Here is a 23,546-nt window from a genome sequence, read left to right as displayed (position 1 = left end):
GCCAAATAACTTCATAAAAGCGTCCCGCGGGTCGGTGCAGCACTAACAGTTCCCCTGAACACTGCAGGAGGAGTTCACATGCAGGTGTTCTTCTGGCGTCGCGTGTGAAATGTCTTCATCCCAGGTACAGTCAGTGGCTTATGCTTCAGCATGTCATATGAATATAATTTAATTGGTTTTATTTTTTTCAAACGCCAAATAATCACGATGCTCACGTTTACAAGCCAGCGTCATTATAGTAGTCTATTGGTTACCGTTTTACAGAATCTATATGATACTTCAGTTCAATGTTTGAGTGGTAGCTCACCGTAACAAGCAGGACAGCATCGGTCGGGCACGCCTCCTTCAGCTCACGCCGACGAGCAAACGCTGGTCACATGTTGACCCTCGTCCTGCCTTTAATCCCATCACTTTTTCGTTTCCTCTTATTGCTTTCCTCCAACAAAACCTTTTCTTTCTTATTTGTCTCTGCTGCTTCAGACATGACTATATTATCCGACGAACAAAGTTGGGCTCGCACGTCCGAATTTAAGGAAGTGTGTGTGTTGGTGGAAGTGACGTATATGCCATAAAGCAGTCGAATTTTGTAGTTCTTTTGGTTCTCGGGTTACTACCCGAAACCCAAAGTTTAAAAGTACGATTAAAAACGATACAGACCCCATCAGGCTATGGCAGACGTGTCATTCAACCTATTGTAAGTTGATTTATCATCAAAAGAGTCTTAAAAAATATATTATGAAGGTTGAAAAGTTACCTAGTGCTGCTTTAATAGCTCGTAAATATTTCTGCCTGTTATCATTCGAGTGACTGTTACTTTTACTTAACAAAGGAAACAATACTGCAAATTTCTGGTGTAAACACTTTTTTTCAGTTCAAGAGTGATATATGCACTTGTATATTGTTTATCTGAAAGAATTAAAAGAGCCATTTCACGTCTATACTTGTATTGTTCAACTGGTTGAGGCTGATGTGGGATTTAGTAAGTAATTAGTAAAAGAATCAAACTTTTTTTTTAAAGAGAGTAATTAGTCAGTGGTCTAAATACACTGTTGTAGATTATTTCTCAAGTGTCAGGAAACATTAGAATCAGATTATCAATGATAATTGACTCTTCCTGCCCAATGTCTTCCTCCTTTTACTTTCTTTTTATTGACTTTTATTCATCACCACCATCACCTCTTCATTGCATTTGTCAAACTGACAGAATCATAATCTATGTTATATAAAGGTTATTTTTGTGATTGTTTGGGGCATTCTACAGTCCTTCATCAAAACTTTCAACACAGAGCCCACCTCAGATTGTTTTAAATTAACAATATCAGTTCATAAATTCTGATTGGGTGGGCAAGGCAGATGTTTGGGTGGGCTCAGCTAACCCCTAGCCATGCCTAAAACTGGCCCCGAAGGCAACGTATGGTGACATTTCACTAGTGGGAATACAATTACAGATGTCAAGATTTATAGTTTTTACTAGTTGAAATTTAATTCTTCATTGCAAGAATTCGCATTTCTGCAAGTGATAACGTCATTGTTGATATCAAGAATTCATATCCTTGAAATGAATAAATGTTTAGTTGGCTTGCCATACTACCTGCGCCTTTATTTTTATTAATATAAATTCTAAAATGCATCCTAGACAAATGCTAGTTAAAATGATTCACCAAACTCAAGTATGAAGACTGAAAAATATACATTTTAATAAGTTTTATATGCATTTGGCGCTCAACAACAGCTGTCCATCATGTGTTCACGCGTTATTTTGCTCCTCCCATCCTCCTCCTCCGACACACACACGAATCCAAACGCGCTTAGATAGCATGTCTTTCTGTATTGAACGCTCAAATATTAAGTTACTATCGAAATTATATTCTGTTATATTCTTTCTAAATCATTGTCATAAAGTGAGAGAGCAAGAATTGAAATGTCAAATGAAACACAACTGTCTGACTTCCTGAAGTGACTGCTCGCGCTCAGGTGAGTTTCTGCCTCCCTTCAACCAATTGTAAATCATTTTAAATATACTATCATAAGTCACACAACGACGAGAAGAATATTTTATATTACTTTAGAGAATTACATATGTAATTTCTTTTTCCATATGTAAAATGATCAGAACGTTGCCTGTTGTTTTTCTCAAATGTAGTACTAAATATATACAACATTTTGATCATATACTTTAAAATTAAATATATTTGTAATTTAACTGATTACTCTTTATTTTTCTGTATTTTAATTACAGTTACTTTTTATGTAAATACATATACAACAATTCTATATTAAACAATAGTGGATTTAACATCTGATTTTATATTAAAATATATGTTTTTAATGTAACCTTCTCCCCTCACACACAGTTCAAGAGTGATATATGCACTTGTATATTGTTTATCTGAAAGAATTAAAAGAGCCATTTCATGTCTATACTTGTATTGTTCTACTGGTTGAGACTGATGTGGGATTTAGTAAGTAATTAGTAAAAGAATCAAACTTTTCTTTAAAGAGAGTAATTAGTCAGTGGTCTAATTAAACTGTTGTAGATTATTTCTCAAGTGTCAGGAAACATTAGAATCAGATTATCAATGATAATTGACTCTTCCTGCCCAATGTCTTCTTCCTTTTACTTTCTTTTTATTGACTTTTATTCATCACCACCATCACCTCTTCATTGCATTTGTCAACCAGACAGAATCATGTATAAAGTTTGATGTTTTGTGTGACTGCTTGCTTGGCAAAATCTCTCCTTCTTGTGGTCTGAGTTTTGCATGAGCTGCAGAATTTTGGCACTCAGATAGAGTCATAATGCAGGGTGTCCTATTTAGAGAAGCTGCATGGGTTGATGTTACACTAAGGCCTATTTTTTCCTAGTAGAAAGCAGCTCTGACCTCTTTCTTAAACCGCCACACCTGGTCACTCACAGTCATGTTGGTTTCTGTTCAGGCATGTGTAAACACGCTCACGGCTGAACATATCAAAAAACTGCAGTCCTCCTCACACACACTCTCTATTCTACAAACACTTCACATGTAGTCTGTTGCAATGGAGTTATTTACATCACATTTAGGTTTAGTCTGCATATTTATTGTTCGCCTACAACAAAAGTTCATTGTGAGCATGTGTGTCATGTTGCAAAGAGGACAACACCTTTTAGTATTTCAGCTTGTTTCAGCCACAGAATAAAAATATAAAAAAGGTAATTGCAATTCTGTCTTTATATCACATAATTCTGACTTTATCTCACAATTCTGACTTCATATCTCTCAATTCTGACTTTATATCTCACAATTCTGACTTTATATCTCACAATTCTGACTTTATATCTCACAATTCTGACTTTATATCTCACAATTCTGACTTTATATCTCACAATTCTGACTTTATATCTCACAATTCTGACTTTATATCTCACAATTCTGACTTTATATCTCACAATTCTGACTTCATATCTCACAATTCTGACTTCATATCTCTCAATTCTGACTTTATATCTCACAATTCTGACTTCATATCTCTCAATTCTGACTTTATATCTCACAATTCTGACTTTATATCACACAATTCTGACTTTATATCTCACAATTCTGACTTTATATCTCACAATTCTGACTTTATATCACACAATTCTGACTTTATATCTCACAATTCTGACTTTATATCTCACAATTCTGACTTTATATCTCACAATTCTGACTTTATATCTCACAATTCTGACTTTATATCTCTCAATTCTGACTTTATATCACATAATTCTGACTTTATATCTCACAATTCTGACTTTATATCTCACAATTCTGACTTTATATCTCTCAATTCTGACTTTATATCTCTCAATTCTGACTTTATATCTCACAATTCTGACTTTATATCTCACAATTCTGACTTTATATCACACAATTATGACTTTATATCTCTCAATTATGACTTTATATCACACAATTATGACTTTATATCACACAATTATGACTTTATATCACATAATTATGACTTTATATCTCTCATTTATGACTTTATATCACATAATTCTGACTTTCTCTCACAATTATGACTTTATATCACACAATTATGACTTTATATCTCACAATTCTGACTATATCACAATTATGACTTTATATCACACAATTATGACTTTATATCACACAATTATGACTTTATATCACATAATTATGACTATATCACAATTATGACTTTATATCACACAATTATGACTTTATATCACAATTATGACTATATCTCTCAATTCTGACTTTATATCTCACAATTATGACTTTATATCACATAATTATGACTTTATATCTCTCATTTATGACTTTATATCACATAATTCTGACTTTCTCTCACAATTATGACTTTATATCACACAATTATGACTTTATATCACATAATTCTGACTATATCTCTCAATTATGACTTTATATCACATAATTATGACTTTATATCACAATTATGACTTTATATCACACAATTATGACTTTATATCACAATTATGACTATATCTCTCAATTCTGACTTTATATCTCTCAATTCTGACTTTATATCTCACAATTATGACTTTATATCACACAATTATGACTTTATATCACATAATTCTGACTATATCTCTCAATTCTGACTTTATATCACATAATTATGACTTTATATCTCACAATTCTGAGAAAAAGTCATGATGTAAACTCACAATAGTGAGATATAAAAAAAGACAGCAATATTATTATTAAAATGTTTTATTCTGTGGCGTAAACAAGGTCCCGCAATTATTCACCCAAAACTATCAAATGTGTTTTTGAATATACTATGAACTTCTGTTATGAAGCTTTAATTGTGTTTTTGTGTTGTTGTGCTCACTGGAGTGAAAGTGGAGCATGTTTTGATATATTTTACACACAAAAACAATAGCAAATGCGTTGGAAGTGACAAAATATTATTTATTTATGAATTAATATGTATGATTTTTTTCATTAAATCTCAAAACTATGAACCCACAAAGGTTGATATGGTGATGGATTTTTTTTTAAATTACACTGTGTAAAAACTCAAAGTACTTAGATGGGAGATTTTTGAGAAAAACTAGGGCTGTGTCTGAAATCGACTCCTCTACCCTCATTCACTATTTCCTACATTACCTCACTAATATAGGTCACTTAAAGGAGTGAATGAAAACGAGACACGCCTGGAGAGCTGCCACTTTTAGATAGTTTGTGCTTGCGGTTTAAAAATCATTTAACACTCAGCAAACCGGCAGCTCCAGTACTAATTAATTAAATATTTATCATGAAGCATGTGTAAACATTAATTTAATGGATAGTTCACCAAAAAACCGTTGATGATACCCATTGACTGATGTAGGGAAAAAATACTATGGAAGTCAATAGGTGTGGTTAACCGTTTGGTTAACAACATTCTTTAAAATTTAAATATAATAAACAGAAGAAAGAAACTGGTGAAATAAGAAAATGATGGCAATTTAAACTTTTGGGTGAGCTATCCCTTTAATCAATTTACCAATCAATTAAAAAGGGGTTTATACCATAGACTGTTAAAAGAATATGGACGTAGTGTCTGTGACGTCACCCATAGGATCCGATGAGCCGTTCTGAAGCTTAAAGAAGGGGTGAGCTGGCCGTCGCCATCTTGCGAGCGAGTCATCGTGTGTCACTCCCAGATAACAGAAAAGGGGCAAAAAGGCGGGATTGGGCGGAGCTTAGGTGACGCGATGACTATAGACAGCGGATAAATGGCTATCCACCTGTCACTCAAAAGTAACCACACTTTAGGGGCTCAGCACAAAACCACAGACGAAATTAATGTGCTGATTTTCATCTTTTACACAGATACCTGACCCACATGGCCCATCAGTACACATCTCTAAACTGTCCAGAGGAGAATGACGAAACCACAAGTGAAGAGTTTGAGTCAGAACTTTATCAAGACTTCAATAAGCGTTCCACAACCGTTCCACAACGAATGCAGGCTATTCCCCAGAGTTACTCTCAGTCTTCACCGTACGCTCATCAGACACCTTACCCCAGCTGGAACGATCACAATGGCTCCCCTCACAGTCTGCCCTCCTGCCTTCCGTCTGCGATCTACCACACACTCTCAGACAGCGGCTCGTTTTTTCCCAGCAGGCCTCACTCTCTTCCAGGCAGTTGTAGCCCGAGTCTAGAGCATCCCAGATCTCTGCATTCGTTTCCTCCATCGGAGGACATGCACCTCCATCCCTCGCCCCTGTACCCCAACGCTCACCTGCAGTGCTGTGGTCATTTTCGGCCGCCTCCGCCTCCGCATCACATGACTCCCGTCCATTACTGCAGCTCCAGAGCGGGACATCAGCTGCCCTACAGACCCTCAGGTGCGTTACAGCAGACACTCACAATAACCTTCACAAGTTTGGGGATGCTTTTATTCAGCAAGGAAGGATGCGCTATGACAGTTAAAGGGTTAGATCACCCAAAAATGAGAATGTGAAGTTTATCTGCTGACCCCCAAGGCATCCAACATGTAGGTGTGTTTGTTTCATCAGTATAACACAAATTAAGATTTTTGACTCCAACCGTTTCTCGTATAATGCATATCATTGGTTTTTTTTTATAGGAGAGCCACTATGAGATTAAAAAACACAGACATATGAATCCATATTAAACCCAGCGGCTCGTGATGAAACATTGAGGGCCTTAAAACACGAAACGATCGGTTTCTGCGATAAACACAACAGTATTTGCTTTCGTTTTTTTACTTCATCACAGACAAATTTTTTATAGAGGGTTCCCATCCGGACCGTCAGTACTTCCGTCGAAGAAGGTCAAAACCCGATCATTAAAATGTGTACATATATGCCTCATGTGTACATATATGCCTCATTCGACCGATCCTCGCATGCACTAATGAGACTTCTTTAGTTAAAGGGGGGGTGAAATGCTGTTTCATGCATACTGAGCTTTTTCCTCTGTTAAAGACTTGGATTCCCATCCTAAACACAGACAAAGTTTCAAAAACTAATGTTGGACGTTTGATGGAGTATTTCTGTGTCAAAAATACTCCTTCCGGTTTCTCACAAGTTTCGGAGAGTTTTTTTCGAGTATGGGTCGGCTTGACGTTAATAGAGCGGAAGGTCCTTGTATGGGCCGTACGGGCTCTTCTCCCGGTGGGGTGCGCGCGCGTGACTAGAGCGAGAGAGGAAATGCACGCCCATAAACACTCAGGGGCAGATCCAGTCGATCCAGGCGCCGCGCTCCACTTTATTCGTATGGCTGACATCAAACGACTTTAATGCTTCAGCACAGCACTCCGGGAAGGCAGCGCTGCATTTGAACCGATTTGAACGCAGAAATGACGGGAAGCTTCACATCGTTTCAGTCGCGTCGCAAAGTGGATCTCCACGGTCACTGCTGTCAGGACTTCACCAAATCATACCAAAGAAGTGTGTTTTTGACGGAGCGGTCCCAGCGATAAAGGTTTGGTCCTGCTTTGGAAGCAGCCGGTGAGTAAAACTGCTTCAGATGTCTGTGCTGTCGGCTATCGTCGCGTGAGTAAACATCAGTAAACGACACGATCGCGTGCTTCGTCATTCAAATGCGCTAACGGTTACTCCATTGCTGTTCTCTGTATAACGTTACACTAGTCTGACGTGCAAAACCGTTTTGTTTGCTACTACTAAGGTTTAGTCTCATACAATAGTCCATAAACCGAATCATGTCCTCATAAACTGCGAGTAAACACACACAAATGTTGACAGGCCACTAAATACAGTCCATACCACAGAGACGGACGTCCTGCTGTTGCTGTTTCTCCTGTTCAATTTATTTCAGTCTCCGAATGATTCTGGATCATTATCTATTAGCTGAGATCGATAGCCATGGGCTTCTCCACGCTTGAGGACGTCACCGCTTTGTTCGCGATCGTCATTCTTTAGCTCCGCCCACACGATACGCCTCCAGGCGCTCGTTTTTTCCGGAAAGACTCGGTACAGCCCATATTTCTTTTATAAATAAAATAAAACTAAACACTTTTCGGAGATATGAAGGATGCAATACTACTCTATAGGTACTCAAGATTGACATGAGATTGACTGAAACTGAGTGTTTCACCCCCAGCTTTAACATGTTAATTCATTATTACCAAACTGACAATGAAAAATACTTATAAAGAATTAATCATTCTAAGTAATGTTAATTTCTTAGTTACTGTTTAATAACATTAAAATCAAAATAACTTTTTAATGGACCTAAGATAAAACTAACAATGATCAGTATTTCTTAACTAACATTACCAAAAACATTATACTTTCGGTACCAAATGTAGCTATTGCTCAATCTTAGTTAATGCATTAAATAATGAGACCTTATTTGTAAGCCTACCTGTTGTTCTTTATAGTCTAATTCTTTTGCACTTTAATCTGTTTGAAAATTGTACTTTTACAGCTCTGAAATAAATCAAGAGACCACATAACATTGATTTCTCATTGATTTCTCAGTCAGTGGTCTCTTAATTTTTTTTCCAGAGCTGTATATATTTTTGGTGTATTCATTTATTTAAACATTGAGTTATTTTTGTTCTTACAAAAGTAGTTCTTAAAGCTGTTATGCTATGACAACACTTTTTTTGCAACTTATTTCAATATCGTGATAATATCGTATATCGTGATAAAACGTCAGCAATTAATCGCAACATGAAAAATTGATATCGGCACATGCCTAATTGACATGCATTATACGGCAACGGTTGAGTTAAAAATCTTCATTTGTGTTCTTCTGAAGAAACAAACACACCTACATGTTGGATACACTGGGGGTCAGCAGAAAAACATCACTTTCATTTTTGGGTGAACTATCCTTTTAAAACATTTAGTTACGAAAGGTTCCATTTCAAATAAATGCTGTTCTTTTGAACTTTCTGTTCTTGATCATCAAATCCTCATATGAGAATGATTAGTGAAGGATCATGTCACACTGAAGACTGGAGTAATGATGATAAATTCAGCTTTGATCACAGGAATAAATTACACTTTACAATATATTCACATAGAGAACAGATGATTTACACTGTTATAATATTTCACAGTTTTTACAGTATCAAATAAAAGCAGCCTTGGTGAAAAGAAGACCTCTTTCAAAAATGTTACAACATATTAAAAACCCCAATGGAAGTTTACATTTCATAATTAATACTTTATGTTCATCAAATATCATATCAAATACCATTTTAAATTCTGCATTCTTTGTAGGTTTTCTACATATGGCTTAATATAAAATATATGAAGTATTTTGATCACTTTAAAAACAGATTGTAAAATGTGTTAGTAGTTCTAATTGAGAGAAATAGAAAGAAATAGTTTCCACCCATCATATACTCACCTCTATGTTGCTCCAAAACTATATGTCTCTCTTCTTTGAAACACGTTTGGGTAACACTTTAGAATAATGGTCATTAGTTAACATTAGTTAAAGGTGAACTATGTAGTATTTTTGCAGTAAAATATCCAAAAACCACTAGGCAGGTGTTATATATTTTGTTCAGTTGAGTACCTACAATATCCCAAATGTTTCCAACTATTTGTAAATTGTGAGAAAATTGCTATTTTAACTAAGGACCGGGACGTGTCAGCATTGCATTTGAGGGAGTCGCCTGTCAATTGCGTCATATCTGCGCTACCCTCGGTTTCGGCTTTTATTTGGCAGGAGCGCTTTACTCTTAGCAGTGTGAACAACTGAACGCACGGAGTAACGTTATTACATAGTTTTGAACACACTTAAATGTATCTAATATGATAAACAGAGCTCCATTACCTCAAAATCATAACCGGAAGAGCGGATCTGTGCAGGCGCTCGGCGAATGTCTCCCGTCCCTTCATAATAAAAGTCCTGGTATTTGCGAGGCGGGTATTTGTTTACCAATCGCTCCAGCGGCCGTGCTCAGGTCCACAACACTCGGTCCTGCTCTGCTTTAGACTACAGTAACTTTAATAACCGCATGCATGAATGTGATTTCTGCCCGAGTCCTATTTTCCACCGGCTGTGATGAGAAGACCACATCTCCCAAGATGCTGCGCTCACACTTTGCGTCATCAAACTACGATTTGTTTTGAATAGGCGCCCTCCAGTGGACGAAAGCTGCATAGTGCACCTTTAATGTGTTCACTAACATGAACTAACCATGAGCAGTTAATTTGTTACTGTATTTGTTCATCTTTAGTTAATACAAATACAGATGTTCATGTTAGTTCACAGGGCATTAACTAATGTTAACAAATGACCATTATTCTAAAGTGTTACCCAAACGTGTTTCAAAGAAGAGAGTGAAATTACCATTAACAAAGATAAATAAATGCTTTATAAGCGCAGTTCATTAGTTAACTAATGTTAACCAATGAACCTTGTTCTAAATTGTTACCCAAATTTGACCTTAAACCGAAGCTAAGTCCAAAGTACACAAAAAAGAACAATATTGTGACTTGTTGTTCATGAGGCGCTATCAAACCTGATGCAATCATTTTGAATTGAACAAGTGTTTATGACTAGAAAATATGAAAATAAGTGGGTCAGAAAAACACGAGAGTGAGTAAATGACAGAATCAATGCACACATTCATTCAACCATGAACTCTCAGAATCACTGCTATATGAGTTTATTCTCTATATTTATGTGTCTACATTTTTCTTTGCTTTATTTTACAGGCCAGATGATGCAGTACAGACAAGTGGATAGACGCTTCTCTGAAAAGTGAGTCATTTTAGCTGCCCGTTTTACAACAACTGAACACTGAATACTTACTGTGCGTTCAAACAGCCCGCAAACAAACACGTTGATCAGTATTTGTGCAGACTGACCACCAGCAGAGTATAAGTTAACCTCATGAAAGTAAAAAAATTGATCGAAGGGAAGAACTTAACAATTAAACCAATTAAAAAAGCCATTTGTGTGGTGTGGCTTTTGTGTTGTGGTAAGTTTTAACATTTTTGCAAATTGTAAAGTTAATCATGGCAATCTGCTCGTGCGGTTTATGCTGAGTAATGTGTTATTTCTGAGTGTATGTGTGTGTGTGTGTCTTCAGTGGTCATGCATCTCTGAACCCAAGACAGGCCGGTCAATGTATCACACATCTATCACAGGAACAGAGTGAGTACTGCTTCCTGTCTGCACGGCAACTCAACCAAATGACCTAGAATAACATAATAACGGATAAAAATCTAAGGGATAGTTCACCCAAAAATGAAATTGTGATGTTTATTTGCTTACCCCCAGGCAGTGTTGTGCAAGTTACTTCCAAACTGTAATATATTATAGATTACTTATTACTGCTATTTAGAAGTAATTCTTTACATTACAATATTACTGTCTCAGAATTGTAATGCATTACATTACTCCTGTATTATTTTTGAGTTACTTTCACCAAAATAACTACAGAAGTAGCTCTTAACATTCTCAAATGTAGGCAACCAGAGAGCATTTTACATCCTGTAAAAGACGATATGATGAAGCATATGACTGCGGGCTATCCGGGCTAACAATAGAGAATTGTCAAAGTGAAGGCTCAAGGCAATGCAAGAAATCATGACAGACAGAATCACAAATAATCCAATTCTGTTATAAGTATTGTAGAGGTAAAGTGATTATCTGGCAATATCTGGGAATAGCTTAGGTCTGTTCATAGACACAACAGAACTGTGTGTAATGTGTGTAACTCTAATTAGAGTTACTGTGTGTAACTCTAATGTTATGACAATATGCGCATTTGTTCTTTTCTTATTGTTGCGACCATGGGCGTCGCTAGGCTTCAGCCCCCCTAAACTTATGCCTCAGCCCCCCTAAAAAATATGTGATTAACCTTTAAAACATATGAAACTGGCAGGAGGCTTCGTCCCGTTTTTAGTCTGTCTCTCCAATCCGCAGCGGCTCTGAGCAGAGTGCAGTGCACATCAGAAGCAGAGGTGTCTGTCTGTGTGTGTGTTTGTGTGTGTGTCTGTAAATCTGAGCGTCATTGGTCTGTCACCGCTCGTCAATGTCAAAATATTTGATAAAACCAATCAAATCAGAGTAGGCGGGCTTTATGGTCACACAGAAACTGCTGAGGCTGAGCGCAAATTTTAGCAGCGCAACTCGACGTCAAGTAAGATCAATGTAAGCAGCTAAACTGTTTGACATGTTTGACAGCTGCTGATTTAAGTCAGAAATGTTTAACAAAAGAAAAAAATATTTAAGCAAATGAATATACTTTTGTCTAATTTCACCCTTTTTAACTGAAAACATGCCTATGTGATTCATAATGTAGGCCTTAACGAACAAGAAATATTATCAAAGCCATTTTCATCAGATTAGGCATAAGATTAATAATGAATGTGTATATATTGTAAATTAATATAATTCTATTTGTAACATTCAGTAAATAAAAAAAACTCAGCTTTTTTCAGCCTGTATTGGACATTAGTAATGAATGTGTTCATATTGTGAATTTAATAAACAGTAAATGAACGTGTCTAAGAAAATTATTCATGAAACATAAATATCAGTATGTTAATATGTTTACTTTATTCACTGACAAAAATGGAACAAAATATCAGTCAAAGCTCAGCGTTATGAAGAGACAGGGCAAGATAAAAACAGAGAAAAAGAGAGATGTGGACATAAGAAAGACAAATAATCTACTGCCCAGTGACATGGTTTTCAAGCTATTGTTATCTAATTTTTTGGCCTTCAGCACATCTTGAAATGCATATGTAGATCAAAGAAATCAAAAATTTCTCAGGGGAGCATGCCCCCGAACCCCCTAACATTTGGGATCTATAAACCTGCCTTCATTATTGGGTATGATTAATGCATGTACAGTATGGCCATGCAGTAAGGTGTTAATGTTTGCTTTATAAGTAATGATACACAGCCATATCTTCTGGGTATGCATTTTTGTAAGCTATTAGTTAATAGCGCAATTTGGACCCTAAACTAAATAGGGTTACCATTTTTTCTACAGGCCTACCCTCACTGGGGGCTGAGCCCCCCTAAAATGAAATCCTAGAAACGCCCCTGGTTGCGAGATCGATAGTTATTTCGGTTTTAGACAAAGGTTGCATTTGACTGCATTTGCATTTGATTATTAGCCTACACATTCTTGTCCTTATCTCTGACTAACTCTAAGCAATGCGCATACGTCCATCTCGCGAATGTAGGCCTACAGTAGGGATGTGACGGTGTGGGAATTTTCCCACCGGTTAATCAAAGTGTGATATGACAACACCGGTAATAACGCTATCTGGGCTTTTAAATCATTAACTGTATCTAACCAAAACGAACATTCGCACGGCCGCTCGGGTATTAATAACGGGAGCGGATGCAAAGTGAGTGCTTTCAGTGAATTCCTATGAAAGTTAAAGGGGGGGTGAAATGCTGTTTCATCCATACTGAGCTTTTTACTCTGTTAAAGACTTGGATTACCATCCTAAACATAGACAAAGTTTCAAGAACTAATGTTGGACGTTTGATGGAGTATTTCTGTGTCAAAAAAACTCCTTCCGGTTTCTCACAAGTTTCGGAGAGTTTTTTTCGAGTATGGGTCGGCTTGACGTTAATAGAGCGGAAGGTCCTTGTATGGGCCGTACGGGCTCTTCTCCCGGTAGGGTGCGCGCGCGCGTGACTAGAGCGAGAGAGGAAATGCACGCCGTAAACACACGCTCAGGTGCAGATCCAGTCGTCCGTGAACACTTATGTCGCGCGCCGCGCTCCACTTTATTCCTATGGGTGACGTCGAGCGACTTCAACGGTTCAGCACAGCATTCTGGGAAGGCAGCGCTGCATTTGAACCGATTTGAACGCAGAAATGACGGGAAGCTTCACAACATCGCTTCAGTCGCGTCTCAAAGTGGATTTACACGCCACTGCTGTCACAGGACTTCACCAAATCATACCAAAGAAGTGTGTTTTTGACGGAGCGGTCCCAGCGATAAAGGTTCGGTCCTGCTTTGGAAGCAGCCGGTGAGTAAAACTGCTTCAGATGTCTGTGCTGTCGGCTCGTCGCGTGAGTAAACATCAGTAAACGACACGATCGCGTGCTTCGTCATTCAAATGCGCTAACGGTTACTCCATTGTTGTTCTCTGTATAACGTTACACTAGTCTGACGTGCAAAACCGTTTTGCTTGCTACTGCTAAGGTTTAGTCGCATACAATAGTTCATAAACCGAATCATGTCCTCATACACTGCGAGTAAAGACACAGAAATGTGGAGAGGCCATTAAATACAGTAACTTACATACCACAGAGACGGACGTCCTGATGTTGCCGTTTCTCCTGTTCAATTTATTTCTGCCTCAGATTTGATTCTGGATCATTATCTGTATTAGCTGAGATAGCCATGGGTTCCTCCCCGCCTGAGGACGTCACCGCTTTGTTCGCGATCGTCATTCTTTAGCTCCGCCCACACGATACGCCTCCAGCAGCTCGGTTTTTTCCGGAAAGACTCGGTACAGCCTATATTTCTTTTATAAATATAATAAAACTAAACACTTTTCGGAGATATGAAGGATGCAATACTACTCTATAGGTACTCAAGATTGACATGAGATTAACTGAAACTGAGTGTTTCACCCCCCCTTTAAGCTTCCATATGCATGAACTGAAACCGCGCCAGTGCATGGCAGCTCGTCAGTAAATGCGCGCTCTGTGAGGCCTAGCAGATTTTAGTTTCGGTTTTGAATTAGTGCCGATTCAGGGGCGGGTTGCTTAAACTGTGGGTTCATTAGCCTATTATTCTTAATGAAAAACACAACAACACACAATGACAAACTCCATTTAATAGGCGCTTTTGCATTTCACATTGAAACCAAATCTTCCGCGATCATCTTGTCTGTCAGCTCGAGATCTGAGTCCTGCTGCGACACTTATGCTTCGGGATCATGCTTAAGCAGACACGTTCAGTTTTTGTTTGACCGATCTGTTCTCTAACTGAACTAATTTAGCCTTCTTTATAACTATTAAAAACTATTTATTTATTTGGGGGGGGGGTTAACGCAAGCGTTACAGAAAATGTACAGAGTAAAATATTACTTAAAATTGATTAGTATGCCTTATGCTGCGTTCACACCGCACGCTAATGACGCCATTCGCGCGAGTGATTTACATGTTAAGTCAATGCAGAGACGCAAATAGGCATTCTGCGGCGCGATTCGCGCGAATGACGCGGCAAGGATCACGTGAATTGAGCGTTTTGAAGGCGTGATTCGCGCAAAACACACGAATCGCTCAAGTTGAAAAATCTGAACTTTGGCGGATATTCGCGTCGCATTAACCAATGAGGAGCCTGCTTACTGCTGTCACGTGGTGAAATGACGGATGAGAAACCCATAGGGGAAACCCCGAGGCCAGAGTAATAAAAAAATACTACTGTATTGTGTCACAAAATGTAGTTTTAATAGTTTTTAAGGAGAGAATGTAGTTGTTTAAAGCTCAAATATGTGATTTATTTATTAAGAAATCTCCTATTTGAAAATTTGATCTGGTGTTTTCGGAGGTGTGAGACCCAGGCGATCACCGGAGCTCAGCGCTCATCAGGCGAGAGCAGCCTTAACTCGGCTAGTCCTTCTCCCATGACACGAATTTGTGTCTGTTGTCTAGTGAATGTCACACGCGAATGAAGCGAATGTCACACGCGAATGAAGCGAATGTCACACGCGAATGAAGCGAATGGATTCAAAATGTTCACGAGTCCAACTTCGCGCGAATAGCGTGATTTATTCGCATCATTCGCGTGCGGTGTGAACGCAGCATTACACTACTGCGTTACAGCATAAAGTAATAAGTTACTGTAATGTATTACTTTTGTAACGAGTTACTCCTAACACTGCCCCCAGGGCATCCAACATCTGTGTTTGTTTCTTCAGTAGAACAAAAATGAGGATTTTAAATTCAACAGTTGCTGTGTGCCAGTCATATAATGATGTGAATGGGTAACAATTCTATGAGAGTAAAAAAAAAACATGCTTAGACAACATGCACAAAAACCCTGCTGCTCCTGATGACACATTAGCCCCTTTCATACTGCGATTCCGGCAAATACACGGATAATGCGACCCGGCATTTGTTCCCGGGCCGCTAGATTTGGCCCATTCACACTGCCAGCGAAATACCGTAATATGTGCGCTTTCACACACAACCCGTAACGGTCCCGGGTCGAGTTGACACGTGACATCCGGATGTGACGTATAACGGCGAGCGATCTCAGCTTCAGCGCGGATAGTAAGGAGCTCCATGGTCTCAACTTGTCGTGTCCAGTTTGCGCTCATTTCTGCTTGTTTACTTTTAGTTTCTTTTGTATACGAACACTCTCTGCGTTTAAAACACCGACGAGCTCTTCTGGCACTGCAGGGTTGTATTATTGAAAAAACAAGCTCTAGGAGTTGTACGATAACTACGTACACGTTGCGGCATTAGTTTCGGCTTTTGTTCACACAGCGCTCGTCCCGGGTCGAATCCCACAATGTTACTAGGTCCCCGACCCGGGACGAATTCGGTAATCAATCCCGGGACGTGGTTGCTTTCACACAGAAGGCGACCCGGCAATGTTCCGGGAATATTGCGGGTCCGACGTGCAGTGTGAAAGGGGCTATTGATATCTTAAGAAACAAACCGATCGGTTTCTGTGAGAAACACAACAGTATTTATGTTATTTTTTTACCTCATATCAGCTGATTCTCATCTAGTGTTACCCTCCATCATTACTTCCATCTGGTAAGGTCAAAACTGGCGCGATCATAGTTATAAAAATATTATGTAGATGCCTCATTCGGCCGGTCCGCGCAGGCACTAATGAGGAATCTATATCTATCTATCTATCTATCTATCTATCTATCTATCTATCTATCTATCTATCTATCTATCTATCTATCTATCTATCTATCTATCTATCTATCTATCTATCTATCTATCTATCTATCTATCTATCTATCTATCTATCTATCTATCTATCTATCTATCTATCTATCTATCTATCTATCTATCTATCTATCTATGATCGTGCCAGTTTTGACCTTATCAGACGGAAGTAATGACGGAGGGTAACACTAGATGAGATTCATCTGATATGAGGAAAAAAAATTAAAATAAAAAAACTGTTCTTTCTCTCACAGAAACCGATCGGTTCGTGTCTTAAGACGTGTCGTCACAAGCAGCAGGGTTTGTGTGCATGTTGTCTAAGCATTTTTTTTTTTCCCACTCTGATAGAATTGTTACCCATTCACATGCATTATGACTGGCAGAATGAAACGTTTGGAGTTAAAAACTGAAGCAACAAACACACCTACATGTTGGATCCACTGGGATTTAGCAGATAAACATCACATTTTCATTTTTTGGGTGAACTATCCCTTTAATTAACTTTCATACGACAAAGCCTCAAATTAGCACGTGCTCCTGTGTTTCTCTCTCTCTTTCACGCGTCACATGTTTTTCCTCACGCAGGGAAAGTTTTTGTCACGTACGAGGCCGACAGTGAAGCGCATCTGAAGGAGATCCTCAAGTTTGTGGCTTTGCTCAGGAACAACGGCTTTGACATGCATGTACAGCGATAATCATTTTAAAACTCAGTTTTCTGATGAATCTAGACATGGATTGATTCTTGAGTCTCTGTGCACGCAGATTGATGTTTTTGAGCAACAGCTGAACAGCATCAGTAAGATCGACTGCATGGAGAGATATCTCAATGAGGTAAACACAGACACAGGAAGTGACATCATCAGTGGCGTCACGATCCAAACACCTATAATTACAGGGCGTCTACCTCTCTCTCCCTGCAGAAAGACTACCTCATCATCATCATCATCAGCTCGAGGTATTACGAGACAGTATCAGGAATTAATATCAATATGGACAGTGACGAGAGGACGTCAAACACTGTGTACATCCACAAACAGGTCAGAAAATAACGTTCACGCACACATATATATATATATAAAGATCGACAACCTGCGAACAATCATAGCTGATTGCAAGTTTAACGATATTTAAATTATGAGTTTAAATATTGAATGCATTAAAATAATATTCATAATAATAATTAATATTTTAACTGATTCCAATTTTAGTGTTTGCAATGTGATATTTAATAAGCACAAACATACATTGCACATTTAATGTACTAAAATAATAATAATAATCATGATTATTATTATTAATACTTTTGCTGATTCCAGTAGTAAATGTGAGCATGCAATGAGGTATTTAATAAGCAAAAAACATACATTGCTCATAAAATATTGAATGTATTCAATTAATTATAAAATTATTATTATTATTATTATTATTATTATTATTATTATTATTATTATTATTATTATTAATACTTTTACTGATTCCAGTAGTTTAGTGTGAGTATGCAATGTATTATTTAATAAGTGCAAACATACATTGCACGCACAAATATTGAATGTATTAAAATAATAATAACAATAAAATAATAATCATTATTATTATTAATAATAAATTTGCTGATTCCAGTAGTCTAGTGAGCATGCGATGTGATATTTCATAAGCACATACTGCACACAAAAATATTGATTAGCAATAATAATAATTATTAATACTTTTGCTGATTCCAGTAGTTTAATGTGAGCACGCAATATGATATCAAAATCATATTGCGTGCTCAAAAATATTGAATGTATTAAAATAATAATAATAGCAATAATTATGATGATAATAATAATAATTATTATTATTAATGTTTGCTGATTCCAGTTTAATGTGAACATGCAATGTTATATTTTAATAAGCACACAAATGCATTGCACACACAAATATTGAATTAATAAAATAATAGCAATAATAATCATTATTATTACTATCCAGTAGTTTAATGTGTGCGTGTAATATGACATTTAATAAGCGTAAACATACATTTGTAACGACAATGACTTATGAGTTTAATGTCTCGGGGTGGCTTAACTCAAAAGGGATTTAATATTCAATATTCATGAATTTATGAATATAATTTGCCAGTTGTTCATTACGTATTAAAATTTTCCGATAGGGAAAATTGTTTAATTAAATACAAGTAACCCTTTACGGAATTGCTTGAAATTATCCTACTAAGTTTGTCCTGCAAATTAGTTATAGACTTTTCAAATCAATTCTCAATAAGGGATTACTGCTTTGCGAGCGCATAACATAACATAGTAGCATAAGCAGTTAGGTAACGTTAGATCGCAAGTTTCATTGACTTTGTGTATGTGGCAGAATAACAGATTCAACTCATTAAATGTCTTTTGGAGGTTTAATAAACACAGACTAAAAATAACACTACAATTCACACAGAAAGTACACACTAAATATGCATCAAGATAGTAGAAATATAGATATTAACGAAAGAATACATAAAAGAGAATAATGAATAGACTGAAATTAGAGGGAGATAAAAGAAAGAGAGAGAGCAAGAGAGAGAGATGGTACAAAGCATTAGAGGTAAGAAACAGCTTTCCTTCAGTTCATCAAATACAACCTTCACGGAGTTAACTTGTCCCAACGGGAAAATAACACACCCTCTTTACAGCAGTAAGAATAAGAATACTTGCATTCTTTTTGGTTTCGTTTTGGCTTCTCGCTTGTGTGCGTATGTTCCTGCGTGTTCGGTGGTTCTTTCCGAGGTCGGGAGGGAAGCAGCTTTTCTCTAGCGGCGCTTCGTGTTCTCCTTCTGAAGAATGCCCTTGTGGCTAGTAAGTTGATGACTCAGTAGGGAAGCGAGGAGAACAGGATTGTTGAAGATCGGATTGTAGAAGAGAAGATTTTTGGAAGAGCTGAGGCCTGTTGGCCCCATAGTGTGGTGGGCCTCGGTTTCTGGTCCCACACAGCACATGGCTCTGTGTCTGGAGCCCCTCCCTGCTTGGGGGGGGGGGACCTGGTGGTTCAGCCAGGGAGAGAAGACGAGAGCATTTCGGAAGAGACTTTCAGAAGAAGAGAGAGAGTAAGAGAGAGGGAGGGCATCCGAGGTCCTCCTTTTATGGTCTGGGCGTAGTCCCACCCTCCAGGGTTAGACTTAACCAATGAGATTGTTGGGATTTCCAGGCGGGAAATTCCTCAGAAGATTTTATGGCCCTTTGTTTCAAAGCTCGAATCAGTGGGTCTCTTGACCATTCATACTCTAATCAATGCAACAAACACACACTGCATTTTCTGACTAAGTGATATACATGGAAGTGTAAGTCGTGAAGTGAGCATTAATTTGATAGGAGACATGACATATATGAGGTTATCTGAACTAGTAATTTGTTAAGACAAAGATAAAAAAGATGCAAAATACCATACAGAAGAAACATTTTACAAAACAGTTGTGTTTACATATAATGTCCTGGGGTGCATGTTCATTTATAGATGGTTTGTCTATAATTTGAGGCAAAAGCTCTGTGTCTTAAACTCTTTGTGTCTGAAACTTCATGTGGCAGAATTCTTTTGGGCCATAAAACATCTTATCAGATGGTTTCCAGGGTAACGAAGAATCTCCCTCTGTTGTGTTGGGGGAAGGTCTGTTAGTAAGCACAACTTTCAAAATATATTTGTTAAATGTAACTGGCGATTGTGTGTTTGATTCGCCTGAGTCGCTACACATTGCACATACAAATACTGAATGTAATTTAATTGTTATTATTATTATTTTGCTGATTCCAGTGGAGTTTAATGTAGACATGCAATGTTAACTATATTAATCATGAATAAAATATTATTTTGCTGATTCCAGTGGTTTAATGTGATCGCACCCAAATATTGAATGCATTAAATAATAATAATACTTTAAAATTAAATGAAATTATTTTAATAGCTGCTCTTAGGTTTGTTTAAAAATCATTTCTTGTGAGAGGTCATTACAATGCATTCTGGGTCTGCATGATTCTGCCAAAATCAGCATAATTGCAAGGGTTTGGTTAAGGGAGTGTGTTGCTCTGCTCTCGTCTGCCAAACACACAAACAGTATAATAACCTGATAATGATGTGTTTGATTCCCTCCATCAGCTGCAGAGTGAGTTCATTCAGAACGGCTGCAGGAACTACAGGTTCATTCCTATTCTCTTCCCGGGGGCCAAAAAGGTGTGTGAAATTCAACAATTACTGCGAATCAGCCCAAAGCATGTCTGTAAGACTGCTCTGCACTAAACCGGTTAATCTACAGTTCACTGTCTAACTGACCAATGCACTGAACTATAGACTAATATCAACTCAGCTTCTATTTGCAATGTTTTTATTTATTTTATTTATTTATTTAACAGGGACAATGCATACAGACATAGCTACAAGTACTGCAAATGATGCGCAGCATATAGAGTTTATAGCTAGTGCTAATTCTCAACTCCTGTCCCTTGTTGGGCTTTTTTTCTAAATAATTGACGCCGACCCTGTTGTCTTCTCGTTCTCAGAGTCACGTCCCCACCTGGCTGCAGAATACCTACATCTACAGCTGGCCGAATGATCGGGACGATATTCTCCGCAGGTTAATGCGTGTGGAGAAATACACACCTCCTCCGATCGGCCCTCTGCCGACCATAGTGTCGATCCCCCTCGGCTAGAGCAGAAGACGCGAGGCTCAACGCTTGCAATCGCATACTAACATACAACTCTTTCTATAGTTGACCTAACGCACTCAGACATTTCCACCATGATGGAACTGGACCTCCTGGCCACTGGAACTGAACCTGGATTATATTTTTTGATTTGATTATTGTTTTATTAAAAATGCAGTTTTACTTCAGAAATGATAACTAGACGCCATGTAGCATACTACTGTTTGAAATGTTTATCATTACATACACTTTTCAATAAGGTCTTATTTGTTAACAGTAAATAACTTTAAGCAATATATTTTATACAGCATTTATTAATCTTTATTAAAGGGATAGTTCACCCTAGAAGGAAAATTAAGGGTGCGTTCACACTTGTAGTTCGGTTAGTTTGGCTAGTTTGGTCCGGACCAAAAAACAAAAAATAGTCCTGGTCCGCTTAGCGTTCACACGGGCATTTTTATCAGCGAACCTAAAGTTACCGAACCAAAGGCACAGGGAGATGCTCACAACCTGATTGGTCAGCTTGTAGCCTATGACATAGGAGCTGCTTACCGAACATTCAAAACAATGCTGTGTGCCGGATTAAACACGATCATTTTATGCGTGTACATATGGCATTATTATTACCCGCTGAGAACTCATGAAGAGCTCATAAAATGTTCAAAACATTCAAAACCGCAGCAGGATTTCCTCTGTTGTGCAGAAAAGAGACGGCCGTTCTGTCGTCTGTACCGACTGATGGCCAACAGGTCCTCTGATGAGAAGAACCAGGTTAGCTTTTTTTTTTTGTGTGCGTATTTTCTAGCATTTTCAAAACATGCTCATCGGACCAAATATTGATAAGGCTCTTCCTCGTTGCTCCACATTTGCCCTCTAACGTTAAAGTTACTCATTTTGGATACACCGATCTTTCCGCGTCGTCAAATCAGCTGACTATGCGTCACATCTTGTGACATGACGTCCTGTTTTTGGTTCGTTTACATGTCTTTGGTCCGTGTTGCGTTCATATATCAGTCGAACCGCACCAGAGTTGGTTTGGAAGCGGACCGAGACTCATCTTTTAAACGCTTTCAGTCCGCTTGTTTGTTGCGCACCAGGGTTCGGATGGCAGCGTTCACATATGTTCAAATTAACCGCACTAACCGAGCAATCGCACCAGGGTTCGTTTTAATCCAACCAAACATGACAAGTGTGAACGTCATGAATATATGACGACTAAGTCGTCATATATTCACCCTGTTGTTGTTTTTAATGTTGTATGCCGTTCTGCCATGCAGTACAACGTCTAGAAATCCCAAAAGTATCCGTGTACCTTCTTCACAGAGTTAAATATCTCCAGACTGGTATAGTGACAAATTGGGTCCCCCCATCCTCCCGGGTTATGCATGTATTCAAGGATTATTTTGAATTTAAGCTAAAGAATGTGAAGACTGTACTTAAATTATATTATTTATAGCTAAAATGTAGTCATTTAAATGTAAATAAAATAAACAATGAAATAAGCTTTCTTTTAATTTTAGGGCTTCGGGTCATTTGACCCGCTAACGAAGGATTTGTTGCAAGATGCAAGTGAAGGGTAAAAATGATGCTTAATTTATGAATCCATTTACATTTTTAGGCTTATTATCCAGACCTTCTCTTGAAATCAAATGTACATGTTAGTTCTCAAAGCATTAACTAAGTTAACAGATAGAACTTTTGATAATAATGTATTTGTAAATGTAGAAATTAACATTATGATTAATGCATGCTGTAGTTGTTCATAGTTAGTTCATGCTAACTAATATAGTTAACTAGTGTTAACAAATGAAACCTTATTGTAACGTGTTGCCAGTGTTTTGAACTGTTTAGTTAATGGAAATAGCGGATGTTATGTTTGGAGTAAAACTAACGTGTGAAAAGAAACACCGTAGATAATTCTCTCTTAGTGTGTTTAATATTAATAATAATATTCAGATGTTTTGGTACTTCAGCATTGAATACATAAATATATGCACATGTATTTATTGTGCAATAGTTAAAAAAAAA

The 23,546-nt window shown here is 37.7% G+C and overlaps 1 protein-coding gene across 1 annotated transcript; it reads left to right on the top strand.

The window, feature by feature from the left end:
• Positions 1-1,797: 1,797 nt before the first annotated feature.
• traf3ip2b (TRAF3 interacting protein 2b) lies at positions 1,798-23,484 on the top strand. Its single transcript, XM_067431184.1, has 9 exons — positions 1,798-1,974; positions 5,826-6,346; positions 10,667-10,712; positions 11,044-11,108; positions 17,434-17,531; positions 17,611-17,679; positions 17,769-17,885; positions 20,974-21,048; positions 21,375-23,484. Exons 2-9 carry the CDS (start codon positions 5,839-5,841, stop codon positions 21,522-21,524), a joined length of 1,128 nt encoding a protein of 375 aa, XP_067287285.1. The 5' UTR covers positions 1,798-1,974; positions 5,826-5,838; the 3' UTR covers positions 21,525-23,484.
• Positions 23,485-23,546: the final 62 nt, after the last annotated feature.

This window comes from Pseudorasbora parva, chromosome 22 (genome assembly GCF_024679245.1).
Source record: "Pseudorasbora parva isolate DD20220531a chromosome 22, ASM2467924v1, whole genome shotgun sequence".
Taxonomy (NCBI): Eukaryota; Metazoa; Chordata; class Actinopteri; order Cypriniformes; family Gobionidae; genus Pseudorasbora; species Pseudorasbora parva.
This window is presented reverse-complemented; position numbering and strand designations above follow the sequence as displayed.

Bases quoted from the DNA above. Each gene is read 5' to 3' on its own strand.
- traf3ip2b (XM_067431184.1), top strand. From the start codon at position 5,839: ATGGCCCATCAGTACACATCTCTAAACTGTCCAGAGGAGAATGACGAA. The intron at 6,347-10,666 runs GTGCGTTACAGC...TTTATTTTACAG, and splicing joins GCTGCCCTACAGACCCTCAG to GCCAGATGATGCAGTACAGA. The intron at 17,886-20,973 runs GTCAGAAAATAA...TCCCTCCATCAG, and splicing joins CTGTGTACATCCACAAACAG to CTGCAGAGTGAGTTCATTCA.